General features: G+C 44.4%; 1 protein-coding gene across 6 annotated transcripts in view; it reads right to left on the bottom strand.

Moving 5' to 3' along the window:
• CABIN1 (calcineurin binding protein 1) overlaps positions 1-12730 on the bottom strand; it is a 196786-nt gene that overhangs the window by 84125 nt on the left and 99931 nt on the right. For 4 of the 6 annotated variants that reach the window (XM_040416393.1, XM_040416396.1, XM_040416395.1 and 1 more), the window contains exons 25-28: positions 12339-12490; positions 7950-8128; positions 819-995; positions 252-580 (exon numbers count right to left, since the gene is read on the bottom strand). In XM_040416393.1, the coding sequence (XP_040272327.1) occupies positions 252-580; positions 819-995; positions 7950-8128; positions 12339-12490 (837 nt within the window). The remainder of the gene's footprint in view (positions 1-251; positions 581-818; positions 996-7949; positions 8129-12338; positions 12491-12730) is intronic. The other 2 variants (XM_040416397.1, XM_040416398.1) reach the window with 1 other exon arrangement.

Here is a 12730-nt window from a genome sequence, read left to right as displayed (position 1 = left end):
GGATAGGTAATCAGTATAAAACTCTGAAAAAACCCTTTAAGTTTCTAAAATCATACATACAACATCTTTAGTTGTTAGACAGTTAGTGATCTGTTTCAGGATCTTCATGGTGACCATCAAAGAAACACTTAAAGATGCTTATTCTAAGGCAGTACACACTACAGCACTGGGATACTGCACTATAGCATTTGTAACGCAGTAGCACGCATGAACACCCTATGTTATGTTAATGAGCCTTCCACAGATCTTACCTGGTGAGTATGGCCGTTAGTATACAGGTAAGCCAACCTGTACAGGCTTTTGTAGTGCTGGGGGAAACGGCTTAGACATAACTTGAAGGCAGTAATGCACTGCTCAATTAAGACTTTGCGCTGTTCTTCAGCACCTTCAGGCAGACATTGGGGGTACTCTGACATATCTCCTGTCGATTCCAGTTTCTTTTTGGGATCTCCTAATGGGAAAGGGGGTGGTAAGGATCTTATAGGAGTGCTGCAGGTGGGGGAAGTCTGAACTTCAGGAGAAACCTTCAGCTCCAGCGAGCTAGGGGTCTCTGGTTGTTCCGCTTGTTCTTCTGTCCTTCCTGCAAGTTTGGAGTGCACAAGACAGAACATTTAGTAGCAGTCCTTATACCTTGTGGGAGTTTGATACAACCTGATGTACATACAGTATCTACCACAGGGGAATATATATTAGTTTCCAATGAATGTATGCATTGTACATTTGAAAAAAATAAAATAAAAAGGATGACCAAGAGTGAGGCAGATAAAAAAAATTATCATGGTTCTGGGTAGCCAAGCTACCTCCTTGACGTAGATTACCTTTCTCATCTGCTGCTAGCTGGACATCTCTGCCATGTGATGTACTGTGAGATAAACTGGACTTCTTTTCCAAGTAGAGTCCCCTGGTGCTGTCCTGCGAGCTAGCTGGCTCAGTAAATGTGTCCTCTGTTGAGCTACAGTCTGAAAGGACAACCACCATACTGTCCTGGCTGCGTTCTAAGAGAAGGGAGACGTGCCGTCAGTCACGTAGCCAGCTCATAGACACCCCTCCACCAGCAAGCAGTGAAAAGAAGCAGCAAGAGCAAAGGACAAGGGACAGGGAAGGACAAGTCAACAAACATCCTTTCAACATCACCTGGTATCCTCCATTTATAGAACATTAAGCCTTTTCACTTACATTAGGTACAGAGAATTATTAGCTCCAATATTACAAGACCTAGATAGACATGGGACATAGATTGTTAGATGAATGGACAGAATAGTTAGGACTGTGCTCCATGACAAAAGGCAACACGTATTGTAATGTTTTTTATACATTCTAACAAAAATTACATTATGTAAAGGCCCAACCATATGACATGCATGAAATGAAACATAGTTACATGCACTACACTTATTTTTTGTCACTGATTTTCAGGGTACATCACAGGAGAGGTTACTACTGGGACTTCTTATTTTTATATTACCTACAAACATTTACAACTAAATCTATAATGGTGTGGGCTAAGGCTACTTTCACACTGGCGTTTTGGCTTTCCGTTTCTGAGATCCGTTCAGGGCTCTCACAAGCGATCCAAAACGGATCAGTTTTGCCCTAATGCAGCGGTCCCCAACCGCCGGGCCGCGGCCCAGGACCGGGCCCTGGAAGATGGTTTGCCGGGCCGCGGCGATCAGGGCAGTCTTTAACTCTGTACTAATGAAGCGCTTCCATTATGGAAGCGCTTCATTAGTACAGAAGGACCAGGAAGCGGTGAAGGATCTGTACTCGCCGCTTCCTGGTCCACGGCTTGGCTATCGGCTGTGCAGGGCTGCGCCGCTATACACAGCCAGCCGACAGCAGAATGAAGAGGATCGCGATGGTGACCAGGAGCAGAAGAGGTAAGTGTTTTTTTTATTTTATTGTATTTGCACTGGGGGCTGATGGCTGACCTGGGGGACATGGGGCAGACATGAGGGGCAGGCATATGGCTGACATAGGGGGGCTTATGGCTGACATTAGGGGGGGGCTTATGGCTGACATTGGGGGGGGGCTTATAGCTGACATTGGGGGGGGGGGGGGGGTTATGGCTGACATTGGGGGGGGTTATGGCTGACATTGGGGGGCTTATGGCTGACATTAGGGGGGGGCTTATGGCTGACATTAGGGGGGGGCTTATGGCTGACATTAGGGGGGGGGCTTATGGCTGACATGGGGGGGGGGGGGGGGCTTATAGCTGACATTGGGGGCTGATAGATGGCTAAAGGTTTGGGGGTTGATCTGAGCCATTGGGGGGTCTGATCTGAGGTCTGATTAACATTGGGGGTCTGATTGCTGGTCTGACCTGAGGTGTAATGAAAAATATTTTTTTCTTATTGTTCTCCTCTGATAGGGCGAAAAACACGGTACAGTGCAGCAGAGACCATTGTCAGTTTATATAAGTTTATATAGTCGTTATATAGTGTTATATATTTTAATATGCACCTTGTGTTTTGTTATGCGCGTGAATCAGTCAGCCCCGCCCACCCCCTAAGCCCCAGAACCTGCTGGTTGGGTTGCTTTTGGTGCAACTTATGACCCTTTCCCACTAAGTCCCTTGTAGAGTGAGGTGCAAAAGGTGGTTTGCAAACTGCAGTCCCTCAGGTGACGGTACAGAGATTCCCCCTTTGGCATTATTGAAATGCCTCAATAATACCCCACCAACTCAGGCCCTGCTGTAGGCATAAAGTAGTGCATTGGTTTGCCCCGGGTATTTCTTGAAAGCCTATAATACACTGGAACAACATTTTACAATGTAGTTACAGAATTACGCTATTTTCCCATTAGCGTAAGCAGGGTTACGGCAGGCTGCCGGATCCGTGCTAACGCTAGCCCATGAGTGCTGCCGGAAGTCCGCTCTGGCCCCATTCACTTTGAAAGGAGCCTTATAGGGGTTCTCCAGGATAGGTCATCAATATCTGACTGGTGGGGATCCGACTCCCAGCATCCCTGCCAATCAGCAGTTTAAACGGACACAGCTCTCGCATGGGCGGTGTGCAGCCTCTTCACAGCGATGCTCATTGTATAGCAGCTGTGCTTGGTTTTGCAGCCCAGGCATCATTGGTCTAGGAAGAGGCCACAGTGGTCAGCACCACGGCCTCTTCAAACAACTTATCGGCAGGGGTGCTGGGAGCCAGCCCCCCACAAACAGATATTGACGACCTATCCTAAAGATAAGTCATCAATATCTAACTCCTGGAAATCCCTGTAATGTGCATAAATAAATGGTGAATAAACTGCATTGCATTACAGTCTGTATTATAGTTCAGAGCTGCAATCACAATTCTGCAGGCTTCAGAGCTAAAAATCTCCAAGCATTTCTTGCTATCTCAATGTTTTCAATGAGGCTGACTTAAAATTATCCTCACAATTTACATTCTGGGAAATGCAAGCTTTACAGCAGACTTTATACGGTAATCTGATGAATGAAAAGGCATTCTCCCACTACATTATATGAGCTCAGCTAAGGTCACAGAAATGTTTGTTAAGAAGCTTGTCGACAAGTACAATTGAGAAAACAGCTCGGATTCAGGATAACCCAGTACCTTTACAAGGTACGCAATGCAAAGCAGTTAACATCTTAACCGCTGTCTGTGAGACCGCTATCTGCTCAGACTCCACCATAAATGTGCATATTTGTACTGGAGAAGCATGTATATCTACTGTAGGGCAATGTACCACTGCCAGACCCCTCTGCTAAGGCGTATCTCATATGGGCACAATACAGATAAGATTATTAGTGGCTCTAATGTGTACATCCAGTTTTAAGTGGCTGTCTCATAAAGACAACCCCATTACATTTGTCCTTCCAAATAAAAATCATTGAATGGAGTCTCTCTTTTGGGATGCATCTCTACGAGACTTAACAAAAGTGGCAATTGCTCTGGCACACCTAGTCTACCACTTATTACATGGTTGGCCATTAAAGGGGGTGGCCACCTTTTGGAGGGTTTTCTGGCAAATGCCCCCCCCCCCCCGCCCCGAACTGGGCGTTCCTTTTCCATCATGTCAATTGGCCATGCGATCCAATGGGAGCAGGTCACTACTGCGGCCAGCAACTGGCTGCAGCAACATCAAAGCAGATGCTTACAGCAGGGGACCGGACTGAGGCAGCAAAGGCCAGGGAGTGAAGGAGCCGGGACCTAGCTGCGGGAGGAGGTAAGTATGCTTCCCTTTTACAGGTCTAGCCAGGAGGAGGGTTTGCAGAAAAGCACCCAAAAGGTGGCCAACCCCTTTAATGTCCTGCAAAAGATGCTGTAGTCTAAATGTAAGGCTGGCTGCATAGAGGACCAAGAGGACCTGTTACTTCCCCTAACACGTCTGTTTTAGTAACTACTTGCATTCCCTATAAAAATAACAATTTGGGCAAATTTGTTTTTATGACTCTATGTTGTGCCATTCCTTTATTATTCCTGTTAGCAGTTTAGCAATAAAGGGCCCTCGGGATATTACCTCTTGGGGGTGTGCATAGTATGACACTATCCAATCAGTGCTGCCAGTGCCAGACTGTACAGGGACACACCCATAACTGGTTACACACAGTTGGACCTTAAAAGGATTTTCTGAGATTTTTATACTGATTTCCTACCCTCTGGATAGGTCATCAGTATCAGGTCGGTGGGGGTCTGACACCAGGGACCCCACCGATCAGCTGTTGTGAGCACTGCTGCCTTCTTGAAGCTCACCAAGCACAGCGTTGTACATTGTATAGCAGCTGTGCTTGGTATCGGGCTCAGTCCCATTCACTTGAATGGGGCTGAGCTGAGCCTAGGCCATGTGACACATGAACATGTCGTCACTCAGCCTAAGAAAAGTGAGAGAGAGAAGGCTGCAGCGATCACAGGAGCGCCAGCGGCGGGTCCCGGATGTCAAACCCCCACCAATCAGATACTGATGATAGGTCACCAGTATAAAAATCTCAGAAAACCCCTTGAAGACTGCTTGGAATTCATTAATACACTTCTAGCACGAATAACAAAGGGACAGCACAACATAGAGTTATAAGTCAGGAGAGGTGACAGGTCCCCTTTAAGCTGACGTAGGACTGATGGGGATTAGCTGATCCTTGGACAGATATTATTTAAAAAGGGCTCATGTCTTTGTGAGACAACATATTTAACATTGGTCTTGAATACAAGAGTCTGCAAGGTGCATCAGTAATAGGTAAATTAGAGGGTAAGTCACATGAGGGTAGATATTAATTGGAATGAATAACTTCTCCATAGAGCATTTCTGCAAACACATTGCAGGAGAAGTTTTCACATCATAAGCATGTACAGTATGTGTACACAAGGGGGTTCATTATTATCTGTACCTGAAGGGAGGCTTCACACAAGGATGTAGGCTACAAGTGACAATTTCTGATGTGCCCAATAGATGTGCTCACCTACTTTCCTCAGAGAACTCAAGCTCAGATTTATCTATTCCGTAGAAATACAACTAATTTCTGGGAACTAACTGTAATACGTTTTTGTGAGATGAAGTTGGCCTGGTCTGAAAAATTAGGTACCCCTACCTAGAAATTGTTGTACACCTACTCCATGGCAATGATATTCCCTAACAGCAGTGGCCTCTTTCAACAGGTTATGCTCTCTGCCATACTGCAAAACTTGTTTAGAAATGTTTTGAGGAACATGACAAAGGGTTCAAGGTGTTGTCTTGGCCTCCAAATTCCCCAGATCTCAATCGATCAAGCAACCTGTGGCATGTGGTGGAAAAACCAGTAGCTATGGAGGCCCCACCTCGTAACTTTCAGGACTTGAAGGGTACCTAAACGATGGTGTATCAGGTTTTAATGTTATTGCTGATCGATGTACAGAAAGTGTAAAATACAGACCTAAGTGTGTCAGAAATGTAAATATAAACTTTCAAATACAAAAATCATTTTCATATACGTTGTATAAGATAAGGCCACGGTAAAGACAAAAACAACTACACACACGTTCCTAATACATTTCTAAAACATCTATATGATATCACTGTCAAATACATCTTCTATCGCTCAGTACAAGAAGGCTAAGCTTGGAAGCAGCCAGTTAAAGCAGGGAGGTAAAGAACAAAAGGTAAGTACAGGTTTGGATCCTCTCGTGAAAGATGCAAACAATCAGGCAGAAGGGGGTAATCGAGGCCAAGTCTACAGGTGACAAATTTCCGACAGTACAGAATTGTATTGCCCAGCTCAGCAACATTTCACACTGTGGTGGCACTTGTCCATGTCCTAGAATGGCCTACTGGCAAATCCCACCAGTAGCATGCTCCTTCAGTTCAGTAAATTAAAGAACTGGGGGGAAAAATCTGTAACATATGGCTTGAAATTATAAGTAAATTAATATTTAGGAGATTTGGATGTCTGAAATTCATAAAGGAGACCTTCAGATCACAATGATGGGTCAAGTGATGTAGGTATTTGATTTGGAAATCTTTCATAGGCACTTTATGATTGTCTGAAAGCACTTTGGATCTCATAATTTTGCAGAAGAGCATTAATTGTACTAGGCCAAGCAAGAGGACAATCCAATCCATCAGCATGCATCGTTCCCCCCACCAGCCAGAAGGAAAGGGGCATTCAGGACAGTGAGAGCCGCCTCCAAACGGGACAAGGACCACCTTTGAAAACACAGAATATAAAATGTGGATAACTCTACCAGTAACAATTACTATGGGATAAGCTAAAATAAAGATCTATACATCTGACCTTCCACCTAAATAAATTTCCTTCATACAGGCATTCAAGCATGGTATTCTATTCTTCGCCTACACAAAGACCTGAAGTGAGATAGCTAACCTTAAAGGGACACTGACAGGCCCAATAAGCATATTTAGGTATATATATATATATATGACAGTACAGGTCTTCTAAAGTGTATTAAAAGCATATAAGTATACCCCCTGTCCACCTTATAAATACAGTAAACTGAAGTTTTATAACCTGGTTGAATCGTCTTCATTCTGCCCAAGGGGCGGCGTTTCATCTCCACTTCTGCCCAGCCAGCCGCCCCCAACTGCCGTTTTGAAGCGCCGCCCAGCTCATCAATATTCACTTCGCTGGGCGGCTACTACTGTCCCCGCCTTCACAAGATCCGGCGCATGCCCAATACAATCCTATGGGCATCGGCCTCCGTCTCATCTTCAGCGCATGCGCCCGGCACCTTCACTGGCTGGGATCACATCGCGCCTGCGTTCAGTCTGCATCTTAGAGGCCGCTACAGCCTCTGCGTTATGCGCATGCGCCGGGCACTGTTCAGAGCAGCGCTTCAGAGCGCTGCTCTCTTACACCTCAGAAGGGGTTAATACTAGTGCTGAAGATGAGACGGAGGCCGATGCCCATAGGATTGTATTGGGCATGCGCCGGATCTTGTGAAGTCGGGGACAGTAGTAGCCGCCCAGCGAAGTGAATATTGATGAGCTGGGCGGCACTTCAAAACGGCAGTTGGGGGCGGCTGGCTGGGCAGAAGTGGAGATGAAACGCCGCCCCTTGGGCAGAATGAAGACGATTCAACCAGGTTATAAAACTTCAGTTTACTGTATTTATAAGGTGGACAGGGGGTATACTTATATGCTTTTAATACACTTTAGAAGACCCGTACTGTCATATATATACCTAAATATGCTTATTGGGCCTGTCAATGTCCCTTTAATCACGAGTTTTGTCCAACATAATCTTATTTTTTTTCCTATAAAAAATATTTTGCTATAAAATGCTATAAACTAGTAATTTAAAACAGTCCCGTTTGGGTTTGGCATATGCAGCAACAGAAGCACTATAAATGCATCCAGCCGAGAGGGGTAAGGAGTGGGTTAGTGAGCAGCAACATTTCCCTGTCACCCAATGTGCCAGCCAGAGCTGTAGGTGATGGTCAGAAGATGCTCCCCTGAACACATCTCCCCAGCAGAGGTGTGCCCAGCGCTGGTGGTATTGAGAAGGGGGACTGTACCGTCCGGCGTGGCCTGATGACGGGGGGGTTTACATTTGACGTAATCGTGGTCAATCGGAGTGGCTGTGTAAGGTGGAGATGTCAGACCTGGACCAGAGGAGAAAGGAATGGAATTCCCAGGGCCGGGCATCGTCCCCGCTGAAGAGTGAGAATCTTCATCCAAAGTGCTATGCTTCTCCCTAATTTGTGAGCACAGGCAAAAGACACAATAACAAAAATAAATAAGATATAATTGTCAAGTACTTAAGAAGTTAGAAGGTTCCCCACCTAAATAATATGCTGGTAATTGTTAAAGCAGTTTCAGTCCTGCCAGGCCTTCTTATTCCCCATCTCTGTGCCAATTCAGCCTTTTTAAAAGGGGGCTTCCAAACCCTTTAATCCTAAAATGAAGTCTTAATAAATGCAAATGAGCCTCTACGAGCAACGGGGCATTGCTGATACCCCAGGAGAATCTGTTCTCCTTGCTGCTGCCGCGCCTGCAGCACTTTGATTGCTAGGTCCAGGCATTGTAGACATCATTGCGCCTGGCCTTGACCTCTCAAGTCTCGCGTATGCTTAGTCAAGTTCAGTTACTGCCCCAGGCTTACTACAGGGAAGAGGCTGGTCGGCAGTTCTACTCTGCACTGCGCCTGCGTCAGTTACTGAACCACATGGAGCAGATGCGAGAATTTGGGAAGTCAGAGCCAGGTGTGATGGCGTTCACAGTGCCTGGAAATGTCAATCAAAGTGCAGAGGATGCGGTAGCAGCAGGGAGAACGGACATCGGACATTCTAGGTGAAAGGACAACACCCCATATTGGGATGGGACCAAGACAGATCAATTCTGCTACCCAGAACACAGGTGAGCCTGTTCTAATGCTATGAAACTAGTGAGCCCTTTAAAGAAGGGTTACTTGTATCTAGATGTGCTAGAGCGGAATTTGTGGTATGAGCTTGGTACTGCCATTCTGACACTAAGGAGGCACCAGGATGAAGCCTCCTTCAGATAAAGCAGCTGAGATTGTCAGAGACAGCACCCTAACAACATAACCCTTGTAGTTAATGATGCATTTAACCCCTGATGTTAATGTGTAAGAAAAATGCCCAAGTGGCAGGTGGCCAGAAAAAATGGCTGAAAAGCCCCTTGGTTGTGGTAAGAAGTCAGACTTTGATGACCATTCTTCGTGGCTGCAGTCAGCGCATTTCTATTTTCCAGTTAAGGCTTCTTTCACATTTGCGTTTGGTGCGGATCCGTCATAGATCTGCACCGATGGATCCGTTCAGATAATTCAACCGCATGCATCCGTTCAGAACGGATCCGTTTGTATTATCTTTAACATAGCCAACATAGCCTCTTGAACACCATTGAAAGTCAATGGGGGACGGATCCGTTTTCTATTGTGTCATATTGTGTTTGTGAAAACGGATCCATCCCCATTGACCAGCATATTGTGCAAGATGAAATACAGTTCTCCAAATGGCTTCCTTGATTTTAGACATGGGTTTCAGGTAAATTTGTAACACAGAAGCAGCTGAAATTTTTGGAAACATTTTTTTTTTTTTTTTACAATGGACTATATAAAAGGCAATAAGTCTTATGGGGAAAACCCCCTTTTAAGGCCTTGTCTAACTTGGACAACCTCTTAGAACACAACAGGTCCCCAGCGATCAGCTATTATCACCAGGGGAACTGAGAAGGAGTCCTCATTTCCTTTGATGGGACAGTGTGGGGAAACTTAGGCTGAGTTCACACGGGCGAGATTTCTGCGCGGGTGCAATGCGGGAGGTGAAAGCATTGCACCAGCACTGAATCTGGACCCATTCATTTCTATGGGGCTGTGCACATGAGCTGTGATTTTCACGCATCACTTATGCGTTTCGTGAAAATCGCAGCATGCTCTATATTGTGCGTTTTTCACGCAACGCAGGCCCCATAGAAGTGAATGGGGCTGAGTGAAAATCGCAAACATCCGCAATCAAGTGCGGATGCGGTGCGATTTTCACGAATGGTTGCTAGTTGACAGTCTATTCACTGTATTATTTTCCCTTATAACATGGTTATAAGGGAAAATAATAGCATTCTTTAATATAGAATGCATAGTAGGTGGTCAATTGAGGGATAAAAAATAAAAAATAATTAACTCACCTTCTCCTCTTGATCGCGTAGCTGCCGGTCTCTTCTTACTTCTTTAATCATGAGCTGCCGGCTAAAGGACCTGTGGTGACATCACATCACATGGTCCAATCACATGGTCCATCATCGTGGTGATGGACCATGTGATTGGACCATGTGATCTGACGTCACCACAGGTCCTTTAGCCGGCAGCTCATGATTAAAGAAGTAAGAAGAGACCGGCAGCTACGCGATCAAGAGGAGAAGGTGAGTTAATTATTTTTTAACCCTCAATTGACCACCTACTATGCATTCTGTATTAAAGAATGCTATTATTTTCCCTTATAACCATGTTATAAGGGAAAATAATAACATCTACACAACACCGAACCTGAACTTCTGTGAAGAAGTTCAGGTCTGGGTACCACAGTCAGTTTTTTAAAAACTGAACAACGGAACGCAATCACAGTCAAAACTGACTGCAATTGGGGACCTACTCGCGCGGGTTTGCCGCAACGCATCCGGACCTTATCCGGACACGCTCGTGTGAACTCAGCCTTAAGCAAAAAACAACATTGAAGTCAATGAGCCATTTAATTAATGAGATCATATCTTTAAGATTAGGGCATATGTATGTTACAGAGTAGGGTCCTCTGCTTGGTAACCCCCTCTATGAGCCAGAATGTAAAACCGTTTTATAAAAAAAGACTGGCATTCTGGTAGACCCAAAACATTCATCTGCACGGCTGACATGGGATACTGCATTTCCCCTGCAGCAGCAATGTCTGGCTGGCCAAAATGTGCTATTTACCAGGAGTGTGGGAACTGGGACCAATAGAGGGGGTACTGTGTGATACACTGCCTTTTTCCCCCCACAAACGAATGCCCTAACAGGGCCTGTGAATAGTAGTTGTCTGAAGCAGGCAACTTCTTTAAGCATAATTTTCTTCAGCGTGCTGTCTTTAAAACGGATATCATCATGACCCAATGCAGGTCAATGGGGTTATTCAAAAAAGTGCAGTTGTTAGGCAGCGCACACCTAATACTAGCCCATCTCTAATAATTCAGGTGCTAAACTCAACGCCTGTGATGACAGCAGAAAAGGGGAAAAGCACATTCTCGGTAGTCACGTCATTCCTTTCCTCATCCCAACATTTGTTACCATTCAGCTTTAATAACATTTATTTAGATGAAGAACCTCTTTCAAGGCTATGGACACCTTCCGGGCAACTTTTGATGATTGCATTTCACTCACTTTGAATTTAAATAATTTCTTCAGTTGGTCCATATTAAACATTTTGAGTCATTTTTGAGATACAGGGGTTAAAAGTCCGTTTCTTTGCAGAGTATCACTTCTCAGTCTCATCGCTGACATCTCATATGAAGCCTTATCTCTAATCTCCTGACCTCATAAACAAACACTCATTTAACCCATATCCTTATTAGTTTGATAAATTAAGTTATAATGAGTGTTTATAAGGTCAGGAGATCAGAGATAATGCTTCACATGAGCTGCCAGCTTACAGGACTTAAAAGTGATACTCTGTAAACAGACTGATTTTTAACCCCTGTATCTCAAAAATGGCAGATTTTTTTTTAATGACCAATTGAAAAAATTATCTTTAGCCCAAAATGAAAAAAGAAATGCAATCATAAAAATATTGCCCTGAACGTGTATCTATAGCCTTTAAGGTATGTAATTTAAGTGGAACATAAACCACACCATTACTGGCTTTTAGACCAAGGACTGGCACTTATGTCATAAAATGCAGTCTGAGCGTCAGAAAATGAAATCTATACCAGCAAGGAGCTGCTGTACAGTAGATTTTCTGGTATAATTGTGACAAATTTCTGGTGCAAAAATTGTTAAAGTGTACTAAACCTTCAGAAAAATGTTTACAAATACCCTAAATATAATTTTTGAAATGTATTTTATTACCATGATTGATTTTATTGTTTTTCTAGCAAAACAGGCACCTGAAGTTCAGTCCACTCCACAGCGCTTTTCACTGTAGAACATACAGAATCCGTACATTGTACCTATGTATGCGGTGCATGGATTCTGTGTTCTACAATCTGCTCTGCAGCAAGTACCGTACTGAAAACAGCTCACATACCTGCTCCCACCTGTGCCCGCTGCGCTGAAAACTCTGATACCCTGCACCAATGTGCTGTGCCAGGCTTTAGCAGGGCGCAGCAAGGACAGACAGAAACAGTGATGGGCTATGCAGAGTATTAACTAGTAGTGTACACATGTATATAAAGGAAATAGTCATATCTATACAAAGAAAACATACTTCTCTGTTGGTTTTGGTGCATTTTTCTCCTCTCCCTTAGCAAATGGCCCTTCCGTGGCATCCTTCATAACGGTGAACAACATTTTAGAATCTAGTTCCTGGTCGTTTTTATCCAGCAGCTTCAAGACTGACGCATGGAGACGGAAATTGACCTAACGGAGAGAGTATGCAAGTCTTCTTAAATTTACATTTCTTGTACACCTGTAGTCTCAAACAGAGAGTTTTAAAACAGTCACTGGCTTTCCCAGGTTTCCTTTCACTATGCTGAAGTCAACAACTCCATTTGCAGGAAGCTTGTTCCACAAATGTACTTAAAGGAGTTACATTTTTATACAGGGTGGCCCACGAAACCGTAGTCCGCCTCCGATATCTTCAAATCAAACTGCCTAATA

This window comes from Bufo bufo, chromosome 2 (genome assembly GCF_905171765.1).
Source record: "Bufo bufo chromosome 2, aBufBuf1.1, whole genome shotgun sequence".
In the NCBI taxonomy this organism is placed as follows: Eukaryota; Metazoa; Chordata; class Amphibia; order Anura; family Bufonidae; genus Bufo; species Bufo bufo.
This window is presented reverse-complemented; position numbering and strand designations above follow the sequence as displayed.